At 54.8% G+C, this 21,353-nt stretch overlaps 2 protein-coding genes across 6 annotated transcripts; one reads left to right on the forward strand and one right to left on the reverse strand.

Moving 5' to 3' along the window:
- Nucleotides 1–1,307: 1,307 nt before the first annotated feature.
- MYBL2 (MYB proto-oncogene like 2) lies at nucleotides 1,308–21,353 on the reverse strand. 4 transcript variants are annotated; one of them, XM_075517272.1, is made up of 15 exons: nucleotides 21,289–21,353; nucleotides 17,162–17,240; nucleotides 15,789–15,882; nucleotides 14,572–14,643; nucleotides 14,102–14,194; nucleotides 12,121–12,341; nucleotides 11,804–11,960; nucleotides 10,755–11,024; nucleotides 9,087–9,473; nucleotides 7,160–7,299; nucleotides 6,046–6,145; nucleotides 5,300–5,413; nucleotides 4,620–4,736; nucleotides 4,246–4,392; nucleotides 1,308–2,065 (listed from the first exon to the last, which is right to left on the reverse strand). In XM_075517272.1, exons 4-15 carry the CDS (start codon nucleotides 14,626–14,628, stop codon nucleotides 1,937–1,939), a joined length of 1,932 nt encoding a protein of 643 aa, XP_075373387.1. In that variant the 5' UTR covers nucleotides 14,629–14,643; nucleotides 15,789–15,882; nucleotides 17,162–17,240; nucleotides 21,289–21,353; the 3' UTR covers nucleotides 1,308–1,936. The 4 variants fall into 4 exon arrangements, with proteins under 4 accessions (XP_075373387.1, XP_075373385.1, XP_075373386.1 ...); XM_075517270.1 differs by lacking the exon at nucleotides 21,289–21,353 and adding an exon at nucleotides 20,833–20,947 and having other exon boundaries at nucleotides 17,162–17,244; XM_075517271.1 differs by lacking the exon at nucleotides 21,289–21,353 and having other exon boundaries at nucleotides 17,162–17,299.
- LOC142417020 (uncharacterized) lies at nucleotides 16,744–20,858 on the forward strand. 2 transcript variants are annotated; one of them, XM_075517273.1, is made up of 2 exons: nucleotides 16,744–17,356; nucleotides 19,321–20,858. In XM_075517273.1, the coding sequence occupies exon 2, from the start codon at nucleotides 19,367–19,369 to the stop codon at nucleotides 20,117–20,119; it is 753 nt and encodes a 250-aa protein (XP_075373388.1). In that variant the 5' UTR covers nucleotides 16,744–17,356; nucleotides 19,321–19,366; the 3' UTR covers nucleotides 20,120–20,858. The 2 variants fall into 2 exon arrangements, with proteins under 2 accessions (XP_075373388.1, XP_075373389.1); XM_075517274.1 differs by lacking the exon at nucleotides 16,744–17,356 and adding an exon at nucleotides 17,637–17,932.

Raw genomic sequence — 21,353 nt, forward strand, 5'->3', positions numbered from 1 at the left:
GGACACCCAGTGCTCTCTGGATTTACAGCATCAGAGCAGCAGTTAATACTTCTCGGCCTCATAATCCTTTAATTTAGGGGCAGCTCCCAAACATACATGCCAGGCTCATGCACCAATTTATTCTCCGGCAGACCCTGCCTGCTGAGGACTCCCAGCTCACGTCGGCTCTGGGAAGGAAATGCAGTTCTGGGCTTGGTTTTGTAAAGTCACCCAGCGCAGGAACGGCCAAGCCCGCTAAAGCCCAAGAGGAGAGGGATGGTTTAATGATGATTTCTCTTAAAACAACAACAGAATGGAAGCAGCTAAAGCCAGGCTTTCAGACAAGTGGTCCCAGCCATCTTTCCAAAGCAAACATTGCAGCACTGAGAAACAGAAATAAAAATGACTTCATGGATTTACTTTGGCCCTGAGCTTGTAGAAATGAAAAATGAGCTGGGTTTCTAAAACTCCCTTGTTTCCCAGGATCCAAGGTTTTATTAACAAGTTGGTCAGTAAGGATTCTTTGACTCTATTTCCAGCGTAAGCCACAACCTGAAATGAGATTATACAGCCCTGCTCTGTTTTTCCACCCTGCAAAGGGACTGGGGACAGTGACCCCGTTAAGAGGCACGGGGGTGAACAGACCCCTCCTTGCATCTTTGCTCTGCTGCCACCCCCAGCCAGAGGCAGATCCGCCACGATGGCTTTGGTGGCTTGCAAAGGACAGCACATCACAGCACAGCCCCGAACACAGCTCACCCAAAGAGCTGTTCATGTGCTGGTCTAACCAGCGAGTTGCTCTTCAGTTTTTCCAGCACCTTTCCAATTGCAGAGACTTAATATATTGCTCCAATCGCCACATTTCATCCTTGGCTATGTCAAAACAGGACACCCTACTACTGGTACGGCACTGGAACAGCTGCATGGATGCAGCTTTGGCCTCCGAAGGAAGGACAGAAGAGGCTCTGCTACATCACACGCTCCTGGTGCTCTCCTCCAGCCTGCCGCTCGCTGCAGCCTCCATCCACTCCTGCAGCTTTGCAGAGATCCCAGCCACGCTAAGCTCAAACACAGTGGCACCTTCCCATAAAGTAACCAAAATCATTTCCAAACAGCTGATGAAACCACTAAGGGTGGGGGGCAAACCAGCCCTTCTCCCCCATGCTGAGAGGCTAACAGGAATTCAGCAACTTGCCGGGAAAGAAAAGATCCCACATGAAAACCAGTGCTTTGCTGCATCTCGCCACCCCGGCACAGCGCTGCCTCCCTCCGAGCGTCGTGAGGCCCCAGGCAGAGGCAGAGTCCGAGTGACAGGGTGATGTTAGCACCATTGTTTATTTGAAGAGGGAGCACAGCCCTGGGGGGAGGCGCCCGCCGCTCCCCTTCCCCAGGATGGCAGTACAGAACAGCCCCACAGGGAGCAGGGGGCCGGCTCCGAACACCCGTCACCCCAAAGCACGTGTCCCACCAGTGCACCACAGCCTCCCTCCTCCTAGAGCGAAGGGGGACCACTCCATCCCCCAGGGAAAGCCAGAAGGGGAGACACAAGACATGCAGGAACCTTCGCAAAAGCCATTCCTGAGGTACGAGAGCAGCCAGCACGAAATCCAGGCAGGCTGCGAGGCTGGTCTCCACCGCCCGCTGCACACGCTGCTGCAAGGTGGAACACGGCTTCGTGCTTCTACTTTTGCAGAACCCAGGTCTTGCAGAGAGAGGTCTTGCCGTTAGCTCTCCAACCCTCCCTCGTTTGCCTTTCCATAATGATCCCAAAACTTGCATTCCACGCATTAGCCAGCAGTTAGCCCAATTTATTACAATTTAGGTCTACCTGGGAACAGAAGGAAAAAATCCACCCCCACACACTAAGACCTGGCAGAGGATATTTTTTCCTGTGGTTCTCCCTCCCCTTATAAAAAAATGTAAAAAAATAAAATTAAAAAAAAAGCAGAACAATCCTTCATGATAAGATTAAGGTCCTTGATGTGTGACTCTGTTTCAACATGCCCAAAAACTGTCGAGCTTTCTCCTGCATGAAGAGTTGGTCTCGGGTTCCACCACAGGCTACCGCTTTCCAAGCCCTGGTCATCTACAGAGGGAAAAGAAAGCATGCGTACAACACAGTTAAGGGAGGGGACAAACACAACGTCAACATCCTGTTTTGAAAGACTGCAACAATAAATAAAACTAACAACTATCTGCTACCCAAGGGAAATAAAACTTGGAACTTAGGAGCACCCATCCTGCAACCAGGAGGAACTTGTGGATCACCAGTTGCTCATCACAGCCAAGACGGTCGTTTCTAGCAAAGAGGGGATACATCCAGCAGTTTCGCAGGTGAGTGCTCCATTTCAGGATGACCCACGTGCCCTTTCAGGGCTTTCCCTTACTTGGCTTGAGACAAAAACTCCAAAGCACAAACCCACTAAGGCTTCTTGTGCTGAAGAAAGTCCAGAAGGACGGAAGAAATTCAACAGCAGCTTTGAGGTTTATTCCCAACCAGTTCAATTCCTACATGAGCTGCATAGCCCCAGCTCTAGATTGGTCAAAGACTATCCTTAACAGCAATTTGGTGGCTGTAGTTTCAGTAGGGCCCTGCAGCACACAGGAAGAGCTGAAAATCAGGTGTTTCAGGCACTGTGTGCAGAAAGGGCACCCATGAGGTGTTTTGGCACTCCAGGAAAACCCCTGCAAATCCTCTGATAAATGCAGCCAAGAGATACACAATGCCCTGAACTGGAAATACCCGTTTACGTGCACTGCAAAGAACCAGAGCTTGAGCTTCAGCCTTTGCTTACAGTAACAACGCCTCATGCAGCCACAGCATGGCTTTGGGGCTGATTTAGGTTCAGCCCACAGCTAGGTGAGCTTCCTTAATAAATAACTGCCACTGCTAGCAATACCAGTCTGGCACAATAAATCCTGAGAGCCCAGCAACACCACGGACGGCTCTGCTGTCTTTGGGCAATGAGATTTCACTGCACACCTGTACTCTGTCACCACACAAGCTGCCTTACTGTCACCTTCAAGTCACTCCCAAAGCTTTATTTATATGGATCTATTAGCTCTCAGAGCAATACGACCCTGCCTAGGACAGGAGGAGGAATGGAAGTGTTTAAGTAGGGTTTATTTTGAGAAGGGGAAGGAATTACTCTGGCTGAGAAGTACTTATCTGTCAGGAGAAAGAGCTTTCACAACAGACAGCTCTAATCCAGGGACAGCTGCAACCCTCCTCACTGCAGCGTTTAGGGAAGACTGAGCCAAGGCTGCTCAGTGAAGACAACACTGTACCTGGACTCCTCCTGGGATCTGAAAACACCCCACACTAGCCCCCAGTTGCAGTTTCACCCTCCCGCCAAGGAGGGCACATATTTCCATCCTCATTCAAGGTACCAGAGCACTCCCGTGACTTGACCCAAGCAAATATCTACAAAATCATGGTACAAATCCCCTTCCCTAAGCCACACTGCCTAACAAAGCAGGGATACCCCTCTCCTAGTGCACTCTGCCTGCAAATGTACCAAGGGGTGAAGATTTTAAGGAGAGCACAAGAAACCATTTATGCCCCAGAGTGTATTTGTAGTCTACCGTGACTCAGCACAGCCCAGCTATGCTCCACAGTGTGGAGCTGAGGAACAGGGTAGCTCTAACACCGCCAACCTCAGCACAAGCTACCGAGGTGGTACACTGCCAGCTGGAGCTCCGTACTGCATGGGTTCAGGTAAAGAGCAGGATAAAGCCAGCCTATGCTGTCTATGGCACACAGGCTTCACAACCTATAAACACCCTAAAAGTCACAGAGATGGGAAATATCTTTCTTTGGCGTTTATACAGCACTTCACAGACTTGCTATGCGCAGAGAAGCAAAACAGATGAGCCTACTGTTGCCCACTCAAGGAGTGCTCACTGGAAAAAGGAAAGTTTACTTCACCGCCGGGACAATCCTCTAAATTCCCTGATGGATTGGGACAGGATGTAGATTCTCATGAGGAAATCCAGGGCCAAACAAGCAGGCCACAGCTCTGATCAGCCACGGGGCTTTGAGCCCCGCAGAAGGGCAGGTTTGCAAAGAGACAGGAGGAAGCTGGAGCATAACAGTGCTGGCTCAGCATCTCCAATCCTGGGTGCAAAGACAGCCCTGACAGCATATGGATGCCTATGCAGGAGGGCACAGAGCTTCGTCCCCTCGCTCCTCCTCCCGAGGAGGGACAAGGGCTGCACTACCACCAGCTACCTTCCTGACTGGGAGGGCAGTGGCTGCAGGCTTACCGGTGCTGGTGGTCTGAAATGGGTCGGCATTTTCCTGTAGGACATTTTCTCTGGCTGCACTTGCACGAAGGCTCTGTTGAGTAAGCCGCTGTCATCCTTCCTGCTCGAGGAGGAAAGGTTCAAGGACCTCGACAGGAAATTCACAGGCTGCAAAGGGGAAAAAAGAGAAGTATAAAGAAACAAGTTAACTTGTCCTAACAGTGCTGATACTTGGCCTGGCCAAAAGGCCAGCTAACAAATCCAGCTCTTCATCCACATTCACACGTACTGTTCAAAGGCAGCTGCAGGCGGCAAAGCTCCCACCACCGCTTTGCACAGGGTTTCTTTGGAGCAGAAGCCAGCTCTACGCCTGCTCTGAGCACAGTACCCCTCACCTGGGCTCTTTTTAAACAGACAGTCTTGGGAAGGGCAGGCATATTTTGTGTCATATCTTCATCCACAATATCCAGGGCCAGAGACTTCCGGACCTTCTTGATGGGACTCCTGCGCAACTGGGGGAACATAGAAAAACAAGTATTGGTGTGAATCAACCTGGTGAACTCCCATCGTAAGGGCCCAGGTGCACAGTAAGCCCACATCACCCCACGTCTGCATTGCACCAGCACCTCAGGAAGAAGGCGTGCAGCAGCCTTCCCCACCACAGGGCACAGCAGCTTCCAGTACTCTCCTCCTGGCACCAAGAGCCACTGATTTAGAAGAGGAAGCTCCTTTCAGTAGGAAAGGAAAGCCACCAAGGCAACTGAGCCAAGAGACTTTGCGTACCAGCCCACAGCCTTCTGAGAGCCCAGCTTGCCACAGATGCTCCAAGTGAGCCATGGGTCTCTCCCGTAGGTTAGGGACACAGCATCTCCTAGCATGCCCTGAGTTTAGCATAAACCAGGACACACAGCTGGCTGTATTTTAAGCAGGCCTTAACCTCTTGCTGATTAAAAGGCAGCAGCCACGGGCCAAAAACTTTTTTGGTATCACCAGTAGGATGATCAAAACCAGCCAAAACACCCCTCAACAGCACAGGGCAGCTCAGCAGCAGGTACTGGATGCAAAATCAGCTCACCCCTTGTTTCCTCTTCTGTTTCTCAGGCTTCACATCATCCTCTATGATAAGTTCGATGCCAGCTTCACTTCGGAGCACCTCTTTCAAGTCTTCTTCCAGGTGAGGAGTCTGGGGCTGGTATGAAAAGGCAGAGAGAGAACACAAAACAGTCAAAATCTGTATGCAGGGCAGACTCACGAGTATTTCCCTCAAGGGATAACAGGGTCCACAGTGGGAGGACAAACACAGAGACAACTTATTTACTTCCCAGTTGGAAAAGATATGACAAGATTCCTGCTAGCCTGACAGATTCACAGGATCTCCAGCCATGAGAGACTATTATCAGCTGAACCCCAAATGTGCCATCGAGAGACCAGTATGCACAGAAGGCCTGGGATGCTGGAAACTGCCATCCCCACAGCACCCGCATTAAGAGACGCAGTCCCTCGGGGATGCCTAGGTAGATCATTCCCTTGCTTTTCCTCAAAGTCATCAGTGGCCAAGCACTGCAGCCTGATTCAAGGGCAGTTTGGGCCATTTTTAGCTGGTTTACAGAGGAGCTAGAAGTCCTGTGGCTACTTATCATGACATGTTCACCATGACAAGGTCCCCTTCGTCCCTCCCATCTCAGCCTGGCGCTACCAAACTGTACCTTGTTATGGCACAGATAACAGCTCGCTTACAGCTCCACTGCATCCTACCCCACGTCCCGTTTGTATTCATTATATTTCTGCCATCGGCAAGCAGCAGACCTGCCCAATACTTACCAGAGGCCTAATTGGTCCATATTTCTCCAGGGCATTTTTGAAAGGTGTGGGGGTGTGAGGAGTGTTGTCCACCACATACTTCTGATCTGGTGTGACAAACCTGGCAACAGACAGTGGGAACGATGAAGAATTCACACAAAGTAACCCCCGTCCTTCTGAGCCCTCTCATTACACGAGCCACCTGCAGAGTCTCACGTGGTGGCAGCAGAAGCCACCCGGCTGGCTGGACTGCTCCTGGGGTGCGAGCAGGGCAAGCAGGCATAGAGGAGCCTTTAGCAGGGAAAACGTCCTTCAGACGTGACAGCTATGCTGCTCCACCCTGCCAGCTGCCAAGCACCCTTGTCAGAAAGCGGTACAACACCTCCGACACAGGCGACACGCAGCTCTGCAGGCCAGCCCTACTCTGCAGCGCTTCTGCTGGCGGATCTGCTCAGGCCCAGCCTGGGCTTGGCAACAGTCACAGCTGGACCAGCAGAAGTCCGGGGTGCAAATGCACTTAAGGCAGCCAGGCCAGCTCGCACCGCCTGGACGGGGGAGCTGCTCTGGACCATGCCAACCACAGAGCGGTTTTGCTAGCACAGGCAGTGCTCCCAGACACTGTGCTGCTTCAGAGCAGCGACAGGTCCGTCAGCAAAACACTCCCTGCGCAGACCACCCCTTCTCACCTGCCTGGTACAGTGCCTTGGGTAATCATCACCCTGGACTGCCCCTCAGGACAGGCAAAGCAGAGGGTGCAAAGCTAAAGGGATGGATCTGAGCAGCTCTTGCTGAGAAAATCAAATCCCTTCCCTGCTGGCACAGGGCTCACAGCACAGCAGCGTTTCCCAGACAAAGACATGCACAGAAGGCAACAGCCCACCCGGCAGCTGAGCACAACGGTGGTCACTTGGCTGCAGCCCCAGTCAGATGGGACACTTGTTCCCTGCAGCTCAGAGAGGAGCTGTCTTTGGGGGGGAAAACACTGATTTAAGGAAACGCCCAGCCTGCCCTGCCCCTCTCTCAGTAGTGCCAGTACAAGTACTGGGGGAGGTATGTTTGAATCGGACCAGACTCCTGCGTGGAAAAGGACACTGCTCAGGTGGGGATGGGGGAGGAGGAGGAGGAAAGGACTTACGCTGAGTTCTTCTGGAGCAGAGGGGTCTTATCCCTGTGCAGAGGGGTGGTGACAATCACCTTCTGACTGCACACAGGCGTGGAGGTCAGAGAGGGGTTCTCCAGTTCTAGTGTATCCTGTTTGGTCCAAAAGTTTAAGAACTGCACAGCACAGGAAAGAAAGAAAGAGAAGACACTCAGTCTCAAGCATCCCAGCACAGTATCACAAGTCATTACTTTTTCCTAAATATGGGGGAAAACCTGAAGTAGGGACAATGCTCCCATAGTGAGTGGCACAAGAGGGATCTGTCGCAGTATAAATGACGACGACTCTTACAGAGTCATACAGTGCTGTACATGGGCACACACATGAAAGTTGCCAGAAGGTGCCTCACACCCATAAAGATGATTCACTTCCCTTAAGGGATGAGTCAATATGACTACAAGCAGCTACAGGGTGGGAGAGAAGTCTCGCTCGCCTTGCACTGGCCCAGATAAGGCCAAGCAAGATGGTGAAGGAGGGGTAATGCCAGCCCACCAAAGGTCTATTCTGACCTCAGGTTGGCAAACGTGAGGTAAGTCCATGTAACACATGCAAGTTAGCAGATTTTGCACTGAGCTGTCTTCAGCCTAAACTGTGAGAAAACCACAATCTCATCAGTTGGATGGGGCACTGAGCAACCTGACCTAGTGGAAGATGTCCCTGCTTTTGCAGGGGGTTGGACTAGATGACCTGTAAAGTTCCCTTCCAGTCCAAAACATTCTATGATTCTATGATCTCTGCTAGGATTTTAATTCACGACAACTAATAAGTGACAACTTTACTCCCATAAGGAATGAGGTTTGTACCCAAGAACCTATCGGGAGAGAAGAGCTGTGTGTTACATTTGCTGATAGTTGAAGCTCAGCCCGAGAGGCAGGACATGCTGTCTGCCTTCTCAGATTCACTCCAGGCCTTCCGGCCTTTCACACTCTGCAGAGCATATTTCAGGTCCCGCTCTGACTTCACAGTTCTTCCTGGCCTGGCATTCGAGGTCCACCTGAACCTGGGTGTCAGGCTGTCCTGTGGCACTCTCCCATGTGCCATCCAGGGCTGCAGAAACAGCAGAAATAAAGGCCTGGAAGGCACGGGTAGACAGGGTCTGAACAACAGAGCAGCTGTGGGAACTGTGCTGGAGAACGCAGCAACGCAGCAGTCTTTGTTCTGTTTTATAGACAGAACTCCACCACATCAATACACGAGACACCAGTGGGTTTGAACACCACAGCGCTCCAAGACGAGGTATGTTGGAAACCATGTGTGCACACGTGTGTGGACACTGTAGGAGTCACGACAAAGGCTGAAAGATCCCGAGTCCCTTTTGAGAAGGCGACAAGCCCAGGAGCATTTTCCTAAGCACAGCAACTCAGAGATCTGCACAAGGCATGTGCTGCCGAGCCTGCCTTAACTGGAAACGAACAGGGTAAGCCACTTTTCACTGTTGCCACATGGCTACCCACAGCTGGGGCAGCAATGCCCTAGTGGCAGAAGCACCATGCTCTCCAGCAATCCTGGAGCGGGCAGGCACGTAGATCTGCCCAGTGGTGCTCCTTCCTCATAGCGGGCACGTGCCCTGCCCGTCACACAGGGCAGCTGGGCTCCACCAACACTACAAGCGCTCCCAGAGGCAGACACAGGCTGCTGCTCCCACGGGAAGGGCAGCACTGAAGACAAGCAGTACCAGAACCCAGCTCCGCACCTTGTTTTAGCAAAGAGACGCCTTGTTTTAGCAAAGAGACACACCTCGTGCACTGGCACTGCCTCATTCAAGGGAGGAGAAACACAAAGCTGGCAGAGCTGACGGGAATACATGGCATTAAGGCAAGCAGGTAGAGCACTAACATGCTTATTAGCTCATGACCAAGCCCAAGGAGAGGAGCACAGACTGGGCTCTGCCATTGCTCCGTACCTGAGATGGAGAGAAGGGCAGTGTCTTGACAGGGGTGCTCTTGGGCGTCATGCTGTTGCACGAGTCAAGGAAGGAAAGGCTGGTGCTGGTGGCATTCTCTGTGACGGGGGAGAGGGAGATCTTCCTCTTCTTCTGCCTCTTCAGCACAGAGGGCGGCGTGCCAAAGCTCACCTCCGCATGCGGAGAGATGGGGATGAGCTCCCCCTTGCTGCTCTTGCTCAGGTCGGAGATGGTGTGGCCGTCCAGGCGGTACTCCGTCACATTGGGCAGGGACGGTGTTGGCTTGCTAGGGGTTTGCCTCACCGGGCTGTTGCTGCTACTGCTGCTGCCCACGGAGGGCTCCTCAGGGAGGTCAAACTGGGTCAGATCACACCACCCATCTGGGTCCTGCACACAAGGGAGACCATCAGAAGCAGCCCAGGAGGGAAAGCTGAGCAGCCAACTGGTGCGGATGCAGAGATGAACTGGGAGGTGAAATAAGTGGGTGTGTGAGATTGCACAAGCTTTTGCAAGGAGCCTGGCTAGAAGACAGCTCAAGCCCTCCTCTTCCCTCTACTGCCAGCACAGCTGAGAACCAGACCAGGGAACCGACCCAGCTGAAAGCTGCTGCTTGTGCGTAGGGCAGATTTTTCTATTTACGCAAGGTTGGTTTCTCAGTTCAGTTCACAACACAGCTGCACAAACAGCTGCACCCCCCCACAGAGGAGACAAAAAAAAGCAGCTGGGGATAAGTCTGGGGACAGGGGCTGAATGAAGCGACTGTCACCCAACACCAAACCAGTCTTGGGCACACCAATACAGCTGGACACAGGGCTCTGCTGTAACATGCACTCCTGGAAGCAGATTAAAAATAACCAGACCAGTTCAGAGATCAGCTGCTTCACAACTCAGCCCCACCGATACCCAAAGTACCATACAAGCAGGCCCCTAAGGACCCACAGATGGGCCGTTAAGCCCTGGGCACAGACTCCCTGTCCTCCTATACATATGCAAAGTGGATTCTTCATCCATCACAACCTTCATCACAAGCTCCTCAGGCAGGCTGGGGGCTGCAGAGACATTTCCCTCTGATGGCAGCAAAGTGCTCTGTTGACTCTAGCCAGCCTCCCACGCTGGCGTGCCTCCATCACCCCGGGGGCCTCAGCATCGCTTGGCTGGCCCAAAATTACTCGTTTCAGTGAAGCTACCTCCACTGAAAGCAAATGGTGGCATCATCCCAGTGTGAAGGGGTCTGTCCTGCACACTACAAGTGGGCCTGGCCTATTCCTAGTCTGTCCTGCCCTGTCCCATCCCGTAACAGGAAGGAAAGGAAAGCCCATAAGCATGGGCCTGAACTTTTACGAAAGGGAGAGCTGCAGGCACTCTGGCTGATAAAGGAGGGCTGGAGATCAGGTTTGCCAGCATCTACAGCCTCCCACACCGGCAGAGCCCATGCACAAGGACACCTACCATGGGGAATTTGCAAGCCCAGAGCAATACTGGCAGAGCCGGAAAGGCCTAATCCAGCCCTGGAAAAGAGACGGTGGGAAGCCACAAGCCAATGACAGACCCAGCCCTCCTCAGGATGCCCATGGTGATGAGCAAGGGGACCCAGTAAGTTCACTCAAGGGAAAAGGGCGGGGATCAGTCTCCCTACATCAGCTGGAGAAGCAAGGGTCTGTTACTTACGGATTCAATCATGTCCAGAGCTTCATTAAAGGCTGGCACAGATGTTGGGTACAAATAGTTGGCAGCTTCAACAACCCATTTGTACGGTGATGTGACAAATGAAGCAGCATCCTCAGGCACCGCATCATCTGGGGTCCCCTCAGCTTTATGCTCTGCCAGTTCGGCAGCTGGCAGCTCCGAGGGTAACTCCTGCACACCCGTCACTTCCTCGTCACTGACATCCTCTTCCTTTATTTCAGAGATATCGACTGGCCAGTTTGGCAGGACGGTCTTTGCACAGACAAGAAAGAAAGTCCAGCCATTAGTAGAAACCAAGGGAGCAATGTCAAGTCCTGAGGACAAAGAGCAAGGGTCCCTGGGCACATTCAGCTCTGCCTGCTCTCCCATCTGCCATTCAGTTTGTTTCACATCCCCGTTCTCCCTCACTGCTCTGCGCCATACACCATCTGAGCAGGAGTCCATGCAACATAACCAGCACAGGACCGTTTAATTGAAGATTTCACTTAAGAGTATCCCAGGAGAAAGTTGAACAAAGGCTGAGCAGGTAGCACTAATTCTGCATTTCCTACTTTCCAAGAGCCTGCCTTTGAAAACTACATGCTTTCTTCATGAAAAAATAATTGGGTGTACTTCCCCTGCTTCCTTTTTTAGAGGAAAGGAACACAATACCTCTTCACCATGACCCCCACGCTGTCTGGAGCAGCCTCCTTCTCCCACCAGCAACAGCACAACAGAGCCAAAAAACAACTTCGGTCTCCAAGACAGACCTGATGCTGGGATTGGCAAGATAATAGCACTAGCAGACTGCTGTCCTCTGCCTGGATAACACACTCGGGCTCACATTACACCTCTAGCTCCTGGAGGGAGAGATCTCCCAAGAGTCAGTCTCTTGGAGAAGGCTGGGGGAAGGCACAGGCTGTCTCTGTAGACACCAGGCTGTGGCAAAGGCAGCACGAGAGGCAGCAGAAGGGTGGATGAACAGCTCTGGTATGCATTAGCAGCGCAAGAGACTGACCCAGCTGCCTGCTGCAAATGTGCTGGTGCAGTACCTGGCTCCTAGCTCTCGTTCGACTTTGGCCCTCCTTGCCATCCACCTCCACGAGCAAGTACAGTGACTTGGACTCCTTGGTTTCATTGAGGAAGCCTCCTGTGTCCACCTTCCGCTTGATGGTGGAGTTCCAGTGATTCTTCACAGCATTGTCGGTCCTGCAAAGACAACAGAAGGAAACAGAAATCACCATTTACAGCAGCTTTAAAGCATCGCTAACAGCTCCTACATGCTTTCCAGCCCCATCCTGTGAGCCCAACACATGGATCTCCACAGGCCACCCAGCTGTGAAGGCAACAGTGACCAAAGAGGTCCTACCTCCCAGGCAGCAGCTTGGCAATCTCCGCCCAACGATTCCCCAGGACCTTGTGGGCCTCAAAAATGATGCGATCCTCCTCCTCTGTCCACGAGGACTTCTTCACCTCAGGGTTCAGGTGGTTATGCCAGCGTTCCCGACACTGCTTCCCTAACCGCCCTTTCAGGTGCTTGGCTATGAGGGTCCATTGTTTGGTGCCATATTTTTTAACCAGTTCAATTACCTTTGAAGAGAGCAGGAGGGAAATAAGGAAAGGGAATAAAGGAGGGGAAGGTCAATACAGCCATCTTCAGGCTTTGCTCTTCACCTCTCTTGGGACCAGGTAAGGGCAGACAGAGAAAGGCCCCTTAGGAGAAAAAGCTGGAGGGATCCAGCACTGACAATCAGGTGTACCAACACTTGTGAGAGCAACAATTCAGCTGAATTTCTGAAAGAGGCTGTTTCCATGCAGACACTTTGCCACATGGCACCTGTGAATGCAGACAACTGCTCACAGAAGATGGGGTGGAGACTGGCAGGTGCTCCAAGGGCAGAGGGGCACAGATTTAGAAACACATGCCCATTTCTGAGCAAGGGCCAAGTCCCACATGCTCCAAGGCTCCTCCGCCCCCCGCTCCTCCCGAGGACCTGGCTGCATGACAACAGTGCCCATAAGCTCTGCACTGCTCTGCCCACTGGGACAGAGGCACAGCCTCCCTCTAACAGAGGGTGCTACACCCAGGACATGCCAGGGCCTGCAGCTTCATGCCCCACTAGCACCAGGACACACAGGGAAAACTCCAAAGCAAAACTGAACAGTCACTTAAGAGCCATCCACTTTGCCACTCTCCCTTCACCCAGGGCTTTCTCACTTCTGCCTGAGGCTCAATGCAAATGCTTCTGGGCAGGGAATCTGTTCTGAGCCCCTGTGACACGTCCACAGCACAGTCAGGATAAAACAATCTACTGCTTGCAATGTTCAGCCCACCAAAATCTTAGAGGAGGCTGAAGGGTTCTCAAAGAGCATTCCCACCCTGGCCAGCTGCGCTCAGCTGAAAGGTGCAGGTAGCCAGGTGATGCTCACAGTGCTCTTGGCCCATAACAAGTGTCCCTGCCGCAGACTCCTGACTATCAAGTGCAGACAAATGGACCAAAGACACCAAACCGTGGCACAGGCCAAGGAGCTGGAGTGCTTGCAGGGCAAAATGCAATGTGCAGCATCAGGAGAAGAAAGCTGGAGCCCAGCGTGGCCAGGATGGCAGTGGGCATCATGACTGGGCAGGCTGGCAGAGTCAGGACATGCAAAGGGAAGGAGAAAGCAGGCAGCAACTGCTCTGCTGTAGGGAGGTGGAAGGACATCATGAGAAGCTTCCTTAGGACATCCTTGACATAACACACAGATGGGAGGCAGAAGGGACTACAACAGCCTGTAATGGGACCGAAAGGGAAAGAAATGGGGGAGCAGAAGTGTTACAGAGAATCTGACAAACTAGGAAATTTTTCAGCAGAAAATCTTGGTAAAAGTTGGAATTCATTCCAACTTTTAAGTACATCAAGATGATGAGTCTGAGCCGGCCCCTCTCAGCTCGCTCTGGAATCAGCAGAGAAACAGGTTTGCAGAAGTCATGATTCACCTAGCCGATCTCAGACATCCACTTTAGGCTGTCTACTGTGGCACAGGAAATACCAGTTTTATTTTCTCTTGGGCCCCACATGGCCAGGTCAGGTGGAGATCTGCCAACAGGCAGATGGGTTAATTCCCTTTTCTGGCACCCTACTGTAGCAGTACTCTGTGAAAGGGAGAAAGAGGCCTAGACCTGCTTCTGCTCATCATGACCACAGCTGCATTAGTCTGCTCAGAGCAGGTCAGAGTGCTGCTCCCACAGGTATCCACCATTAGAAAGAATTACCCACAGTTTACAAAAAGACCCAAGGGTCTGACACCTCCATCCTCTCTGCAGACAGTCACAGTCCAACACTCAGATCCTCTCAGCCCTGACTTACCTTTTGGTCCTCCTCTTTGGTCCAAGGGCCCTTAACCAAGTCTGGATTCAACACTCTCAGCCACCGGTACTGACACTGTTGATCGCTGCGGTTCTGGGAAGAGGAATGAGAGCAGCCATGCATTAGACCGGAGGCTCCAAAAGCCCTTATAGCAACAGCAGTCCCCACACACACAGGCTGTCCCACGGAAAACCTGCAGAAGCACATGGACAATACATACTATGACTAGGACACGGGCACTGGGAACCTCAATTTCTCACCCCGGCTCCAACAGGCTTGCAATTGGAAGTCCTCTAGACAAGAAGGATGTCTCCCTGCCCAGAAGGAGCACAGTTTCACAGCCTGGAGCTGCAGTCACAGAATAGAGTCCCACTGTGCAACGTACTGCACAGACACAGAGAACCAGCACAATGAGCACAAGAAGCAACATGCAAACACTACAGTGCCCAAATGGGCAAGGGGTCACTTACAGGAAAGTGACTGGCCAGGAACTTCCAGTCATTCTGCCCGTAATGTCTTACTAACATCTTCAGCTTCTCATCCTGCAAAGAACAAAGACATCCACTTTCACAACACACGCCACAGGCACCCCTGGGCTGACAGCATCAAGAGATCAAGCTAGATATTTTGAACTGTGAAGGTTTGGCGTTCTGCATTTGGGGAAGGAAGGTAGCTCACACCATCCTTTAGCAGCGCTCCAGTACGTGGAGCCCAACTGGAACAGACTTTGGTTCTGGGCTCTGTACTAGAGCGAGGTCGTACAGTGAGTACAAAACAAGAGCTCAGCTCTGTTCCAGTACAGGCTGGTTCAAACCCTGTGGTCAAGGCTACCTGCTTATCCAGCCCCAGTACACCCCTGACCAGACAGCCCATCTCCCAGCTCGGCCACTGCTTTTGCCAGGCCAAGAAAGCTGACTGGTTTAAGTGTATCACCACTAGCCCGGTGGTCTGTCTTTCAGTGCTACTGGGCTCTACAGCATTTCTTTCATGAACCCTGCTACAGCCCAGGTGTGCCTACTCTTACAGTTCACAAATAACCTGCTATACTTGTCCTTGCATGTGTGCTCTTGGCTGGGCAGAGGCATGAAATTATTCCCGGCCCAACATGAACCCGAGGCTCGGATCCCTGCACAAAGACCACCTTACTTGGTGTTCAGATCCCAGGGGACACAAAGCACCTTGTAGTTTTCAAACAGAACAAAGATGATGGAGGAACTGGGAGGAGGTAAGAGAATATCCCAAATAATTTCAGGCTCTCAGCCAGGATGACTAAGTCATGATCCCAACAGTCTCAATGCTCCCTGCTGTTGCCAGAGAAAAGGGAGGACATTTCCACTGCGCAATTCAGCTTGCTGGTGGCCTCAGCCAACCCCTGGAACCCCTCTTTGCTCACAAGAGCACTGCAGGCAGCAGATGCCTTGCTCAGGGCTCACACACTTGAGCTAAAGTGGTTGGAGCTCTTGCTCTCCATGCTACACTTCAAACTCCCCTGAACCTCCTAGCCTCACTAAGACTTCAGCTGACATGAGCAAAACAGACACATGGTCTTCTCCAGTAGCACGACAGCAGGAGGTAGTGTCGTGGCCAGCAGGTGAGGACTGAGGTGGAGGCACCCAAAGCCCCGGGTGCCATGTCAGAGGTCTACCCCAAAGCACCTGCTCTCAGCAAGCGCCAGGCTCTCACTCACCTCTTCTTGCGTCCACTTGACTTTGCACCTGCCGTCCCGCTGCTCCGGCACATCCGAGTCGGTATCCTGGTAATGCAGCTCATCCTGGTCCTCACTAGAGATGAATAAATGAAGATTATAATTTCCGCCTCCGATGAAAACACAGCAGAGGGAGCAACCTGCACCGTGCAAAGCAGAGCTCCAGATCTACTCTCTTCCAGCACTGAACCCTGACACCTCACAGGCATTCACTCGGACATCCCAGGTTTAAAGGGGTCCCTCAGCTTTGGTGCATGCTAGGAATGCTTATGCTGCCGAGAGCAGGGGAAGGAGCGTTTCTCTTGATTTCTGCTCCCTTCTGTCCCTCTGGGAGGACTTTGCGTCAGGGACGGGCACCATTTCCCTTGTTACAGCTCACCAGCCTCCCGGATTGCTAGGGTAAAGAGAAGGGATGCGAGAAGCAGCCAGAAGCCAGCCAGCTAGCGCCGGGGGAGCGGCCCCGAAGGGCCCTGCACATCACCCACCGGACACCCCCAGGCCTGCCCTGTCACCCCCCTGCTCCGAGCAGGCAAAGCCCAGGCCCGCGCCCAGCTCCCGGCTGGAGCCAAGAGGAGCTTTGAGAGCGGGCCCCGCGGAACCGGGGGTGCGGGGCCGCGGCCCTGCCCGCAGCCCGCCATCCCGCCGGCGAGCAGGAACGGGCCGTGCGGGGGGGGGGGGAGGGGGGGAGCTTGCGCGGCGGAGAGGAGCCTCCAGCAGCGTCCCCGGGGCCGCCCCGCACCCCCCCTCGCCCTCGCACCGCCCCGGCAGGCAGGCGCGGGGCCGGCCCACGAAGCCCCGGTCGCGGCGGGGCCCGCACTCACCCGCGGCTGCGGCGCGCCATGGCGGGGCCGGGCGGCGGCGGCGGCGGCACTTTCCTATCTCGCGCCAACGGCGCCCCCCCCCGCGCGGGGCCGGGCCGCGCATGCGCGCTGCCGCCTCCCGCCCGCACAAAGAGGCGCGCGCGGGAGGGCGCCCGCCTGCCCCGCCCCTGAGGGGCGGCCGCGGCCCGGGGAGCGCCCGGGACCCCCTGGGACACCCCCCCTCCCCCCGGGGACCCCCGAGCCCCCCAGAGCAGCCGCAGCCCTGGCCGCGGGGCAGGAGGATCCCCCGCGTCTCCTCTACCCCTGCACCAGCCGCCCCAGCTTCCTCTGGGGACGCGGCGCGGGCAGGGCTGGGGGGTACCGAGAACCCCTCGGGACACGGCTTCGATCGGCCCTGGGAAGGGGCTCGCTTCTGCCACCACGCTGCTGCGGTGACCTCACGCCGCAGCCAGCCAGCCGTGGCACGCAGGACCGCCGGCAGCCGCCTCCCATCAAAACGGGCATAAAAAAACCCCCCACATTAAAATCCACCACCTTCCCCACGTTGCTTTTGCAGCGCCTCTCGCTCCAGGGGTGCGCTACGGGGTCCCCGGAGGAGAGCACAGGTCCGGCGCTTCCTAAAAGAGAAGAGAAGCGGTCGGCGCGGAACAGCCCAGCCCCGCGCTGCCCAGCCCCGCGTCCCGTGGCGGCACGGCCGCGCCGCGCGGGGAGGAAAAGCCGCCGGAGCAGGTCCGCCCGCCCGAGGGCTGGTCCCCGCTCGCCAGCGCTCTGCCCACGGGCGGTTTGGATTCCTGCTGTTTTCACGCTGCCTGCACACGGCAGGCGCACACCCACCAGCGCCCACGCGTTATCTATAACGTCCGAATTCAGCCTGTGCGCCTGGATGCTCCCGGCCAGCGTTTCAGAGCAAACAACACAAAACTGAAGAGAGATGTCACCTTGTTGGGGACCCCCCCTCCCAGTGTTGTGTCCGGGCAGGAAGGCTCTGTGTCTTCTTCTCCTCCTCCTCCTCCCATAGCAGAGGACCGCGGCTCCCGCAAACACCCTCTGCCCTGCGGGGCTGCCCCTGACAGGCCACAAACACAGCCGAGCCCTGCAGGACTGGCTTTACCTTCAGCAGCTAGCCACAGCCCACAATCACTGCCCCTGTGCTTAAAAAGAAGCAAACAAAACCCCCTCCCTCTCCCAAATTAGCTTAATTAGAAATTAGCCTGTTAGTTAATTACCAGAACTATAAAACCGCTATAAGCAACACTGACAAAAAATGATCAAGACCTTGAAGGGGGTCCTCCATAGAAACTGAAGGTAGGTAGTGCTTTTTAGTCTGTCCTCTTAACATGTACTCTTTATTTCTCACATATCAATTTATTTAAATTACCTTCAAGGAAAAAGTATTTTAATTTCTTAAAGAAAACTTTCCTGCATAAAGCCCCCCCTTTGCAGTAAATTCAGGAGCTTTTATCTCTGCTTTTAATGCATTTAGTGTAAGAAATGGTTTCTGACCACAGCAGTTACCTCCCCTGACCTGCCCGGTTCCCTTGGGGGGGCTGGAAGGCAGCCGCTGACTGAGCCAGCAGTGGGAATCTCCCCCTTGGTGTGTGTGTGGGGGGGGGGGGGGGTGTGAAGGAAGCTCCTGCCCGTGGAGCAGAAGGCAGGGGCATATGGCATGAGAGTGGCCAGGAGGGCCTGTCCCCGAGGACCTCCCTGGGTGGGCTGTGGGACCCCACAGGTCTGCAGGTGGGGGATACCATGCATGGGGCTGAAGGTAAGATGAGCTGTTCTTCAACCTCTCCTATCCTAACCAGAGCCCAGTTTTAGTGCCTTCATAGAATCACTGAGGTTAGAAAAGACCTTTAAGGCCATCAAGTCCAACCATTAACCCAGCACTGCCAAGTCCACCACTACACCAGGTCCCTAAGCACCACATCTACACCTCTTTTAAACACCTCCAGGGATGGTCACTCAACCACTTCACTGGGCCGCCTGTTCCAGTGCTTGATCACCCTTTTGGTGAAGAAATATTTCCTGATATCCAATCTAAACCTTTCCTGGAGCAACTTGAGGCCGTTTCCTCTTACTTGGAGAAGAACCTCTGACTGAGGACTAGAGGAACACCCTATCACTTCTTACTTAGGAGAAGAGACCAACACCCACCTCTCTACAACCTCCTTTCAGGCAGTTGTAGAGAGTGATAAGGTCTCCCCTGAGTCTCATTTTCTCCAGACTAAACAACCCCAGTCAACCCCAGTTCCCTCAGCTGCTCCTCTCAAAGGGACTCAACTCTAACTGGGGCTAATGGTCCTCTGACTCAAGGAACAAGGATAAAGTGTCTTTTACCTCTGGGGAAAACCAGCTCCATCTTACTACTGCTAGCAGATGGAGAGGTTTACTGAGACTCTTTACACCCAGGGGTACAAAGCTAAGAGTAGTGCTATGCAGGCTGAGGCTGAACAAATGCTATTCCCAGAGAGGCTCCATGATGACCTCCAAGCAGTAAACAGGCCTTGGTGCAACTGTGTTGCTCTAGAAGACAACGACAGGCGCGATGCCCACCTACGGGTCCTGGATCCCACTCAGCTCCTTGCTTTCCCAAGCAAGACCGAGACAGGGTTTTGCAGCAGATCAGTTCAGCTACTCTAAGTTTGCAGCTCATCAGTGAACAGTAATGAACAATAACATGTTTATTCTAACAGGGACATCCTGGTCTCCCTAAGCCTGACAGGGGTGGGATTCTGCACCATGCTGTCCACCAAGAGGCATGGCACCAGCATCCTGACCATAAAGGAAATCCTGGAAAATGGGTTTGTGACTGGGGCCTCCAGCCATACCCATTCTTCTCCTGTCCGCAGTTACTACATGGACAACAGCAGCGCCTCCAAACCAGACACCTGGGAGTTTCTCATGGACTTGGACGATGCAACAAAAGGCAGTTCCCTGTGTGTTGTCAAGCAGTCAGAGTCTCTGAGCAGTTGTGTGAAGGCTGACCGGCACAGCCTGACCCAGGGCGTCTCTGACCTCAGTCTTGTCTGCTTCTGCAAGACCCACCGTAGCCAGGCTGCCTTTGACCTGTCTGGTTTGCCTTGTGAGCACCCCAGCAGAGCCGGCTGCCTGATGGGCATGGCATTGCAGAACACCTCAACGCCATGCAAGAAAGAAAAGCACCCCAAACCGCTGGAGAGCCTGCTCTCCAAGAGCATCGAGCTCATCAGCGACCTCTCAACCCTTGGGAAGACTCCAGCACCTAGATGGGAGATCTCGGCAATAAAAGCCCCCCTGGATACCAGCCTGTCCCTTGATGTGAGCACTGAGGAGTTAAAGTTACTGGGATGCTCCAAACCAGACACGTCATCCCTGGAGACCTCTGTAGCAATTCCTCTGGCTTGGCCTGGTGCCTTCAAGAGGCACCCCACGCTGATCCCCAGGTCTGCCACCCCTGAGACCCAGCTGAGCGACCTTGAGCCCATCCCTGTGTTTCTGCATCAGGCCCTGTGATGCTGCTGCCCTGGCTCCGGAGCACGGCGGGCTGCGGGGTGCCTGCCCGGGGACCTTCTGTGCTGCAGAGGAGCACGGTGCACAGAGCCGCCATGCACGCTGCAGCACAGCAGGTGAAGCCCTCCTGCCCTGCCCGGAGCCAGGGGCTGGCTTGCTGATGGCGCCACCCGGTGAGAGGTTAAACCTTCCAGCCTGGGCTACTGAACCGGCACGCTGCTGGGTGGAGGAATCCGAGGCTCTCGATGCAGCCCCTGAAAGCTAGCACCGGCTAAGAAGCAGCCCTACTGGCTCCCCCCTCCTCCCCGATCGCTGTCTTTTGTATTAATGCAATAAAGATCTAAATTTCACGCTGGGTGTGGTCTCTGATGCTCCCTGCCTGGCCTGCGGCTGAGCTCTGCCGAGCACGGGTGCAGGGCCGGCCGGGGCCCGAGGACGGGCCCGGCTCCAGCCGGACTGCGGCCCGGCTGCCGGTAAGACCCCCACGGCGAGCAGCCGCCTCCAGCACTTCCCCACCCGCGAGCGGAGCCCCCGCGGCCCGTCCGCGCCCCCGGCCTGGAGCGGGGCCGCCACTGAGCTCCGGGGGAGAGGGGGCGAGACGCCGCGACAAGATGGCCGGGCCCTGCCGAGCCCCGGCCGCGGAGCCCCGCGGCAGCCACCGGCCCGGCCCCGCTCCCAGGTGCGCGGCCCGGGGCCGCCCCGCCCGCCCTCGTTACCTGGCAGAGGGGCCCGGGGAGGTCTCGGCGGCGGAGGGGCGCGGGAGCGCGGCTCTGGTCCCCGCCGCCGGGCCATGGCGCCGGGGCCGGGCGGCCGCCGGGGCCCGCCGCTGCCCAGGGGAGCGCGGGCGGGGAGGCGGCGGCCGGGGCTGGGGATCCCTCTTCTGGCACACGGGGAGAAAAACAGCCCAGAGCGGCGGGACCGGCCCGGCCCGGGCGGCGGCAGCAGCGGGCAGCGGGGAAGCAAGCGGCTTCCCGGGAGCGCCGCGGCGGTGGCGGCCTCCCGCCCTTAGCTGCCTGCGGGATTGTCATCGCCGCCCCGCGGGAGGGAATCGGCACCGCGAGCGCTCGCTGCCTCTGTAACTTCCACGCCCGGTCCGAGGGAAAGACACGAGCCCACCCAAACGCACCCCACCCTGCCACAGATTTTCTTGCTCTCCTGTTAGCGCTTCCCACCTTACACAGCCGCTTGTCTCCTTCCTCTTTTTCCTCTCCCGTCGCTGCTGACAGCGGACACAAAG

Source organism: Mycteria americana, chromosome 14, assembly GCF_035582795.1.
Source record: "Mycteria americana isolate JAX WOST 10 ecotype Jacksonville Zoo and Gardens chromosome 14, USCA_MyAme_1.0, whole genome shotgun sequence".
NCBI classification, from domain to species: Eukaryota; Metazoa; Chordata; class Aves; order Ciconiiformes; family Ciconiidae; genus Mycteria; species Mycteria americana.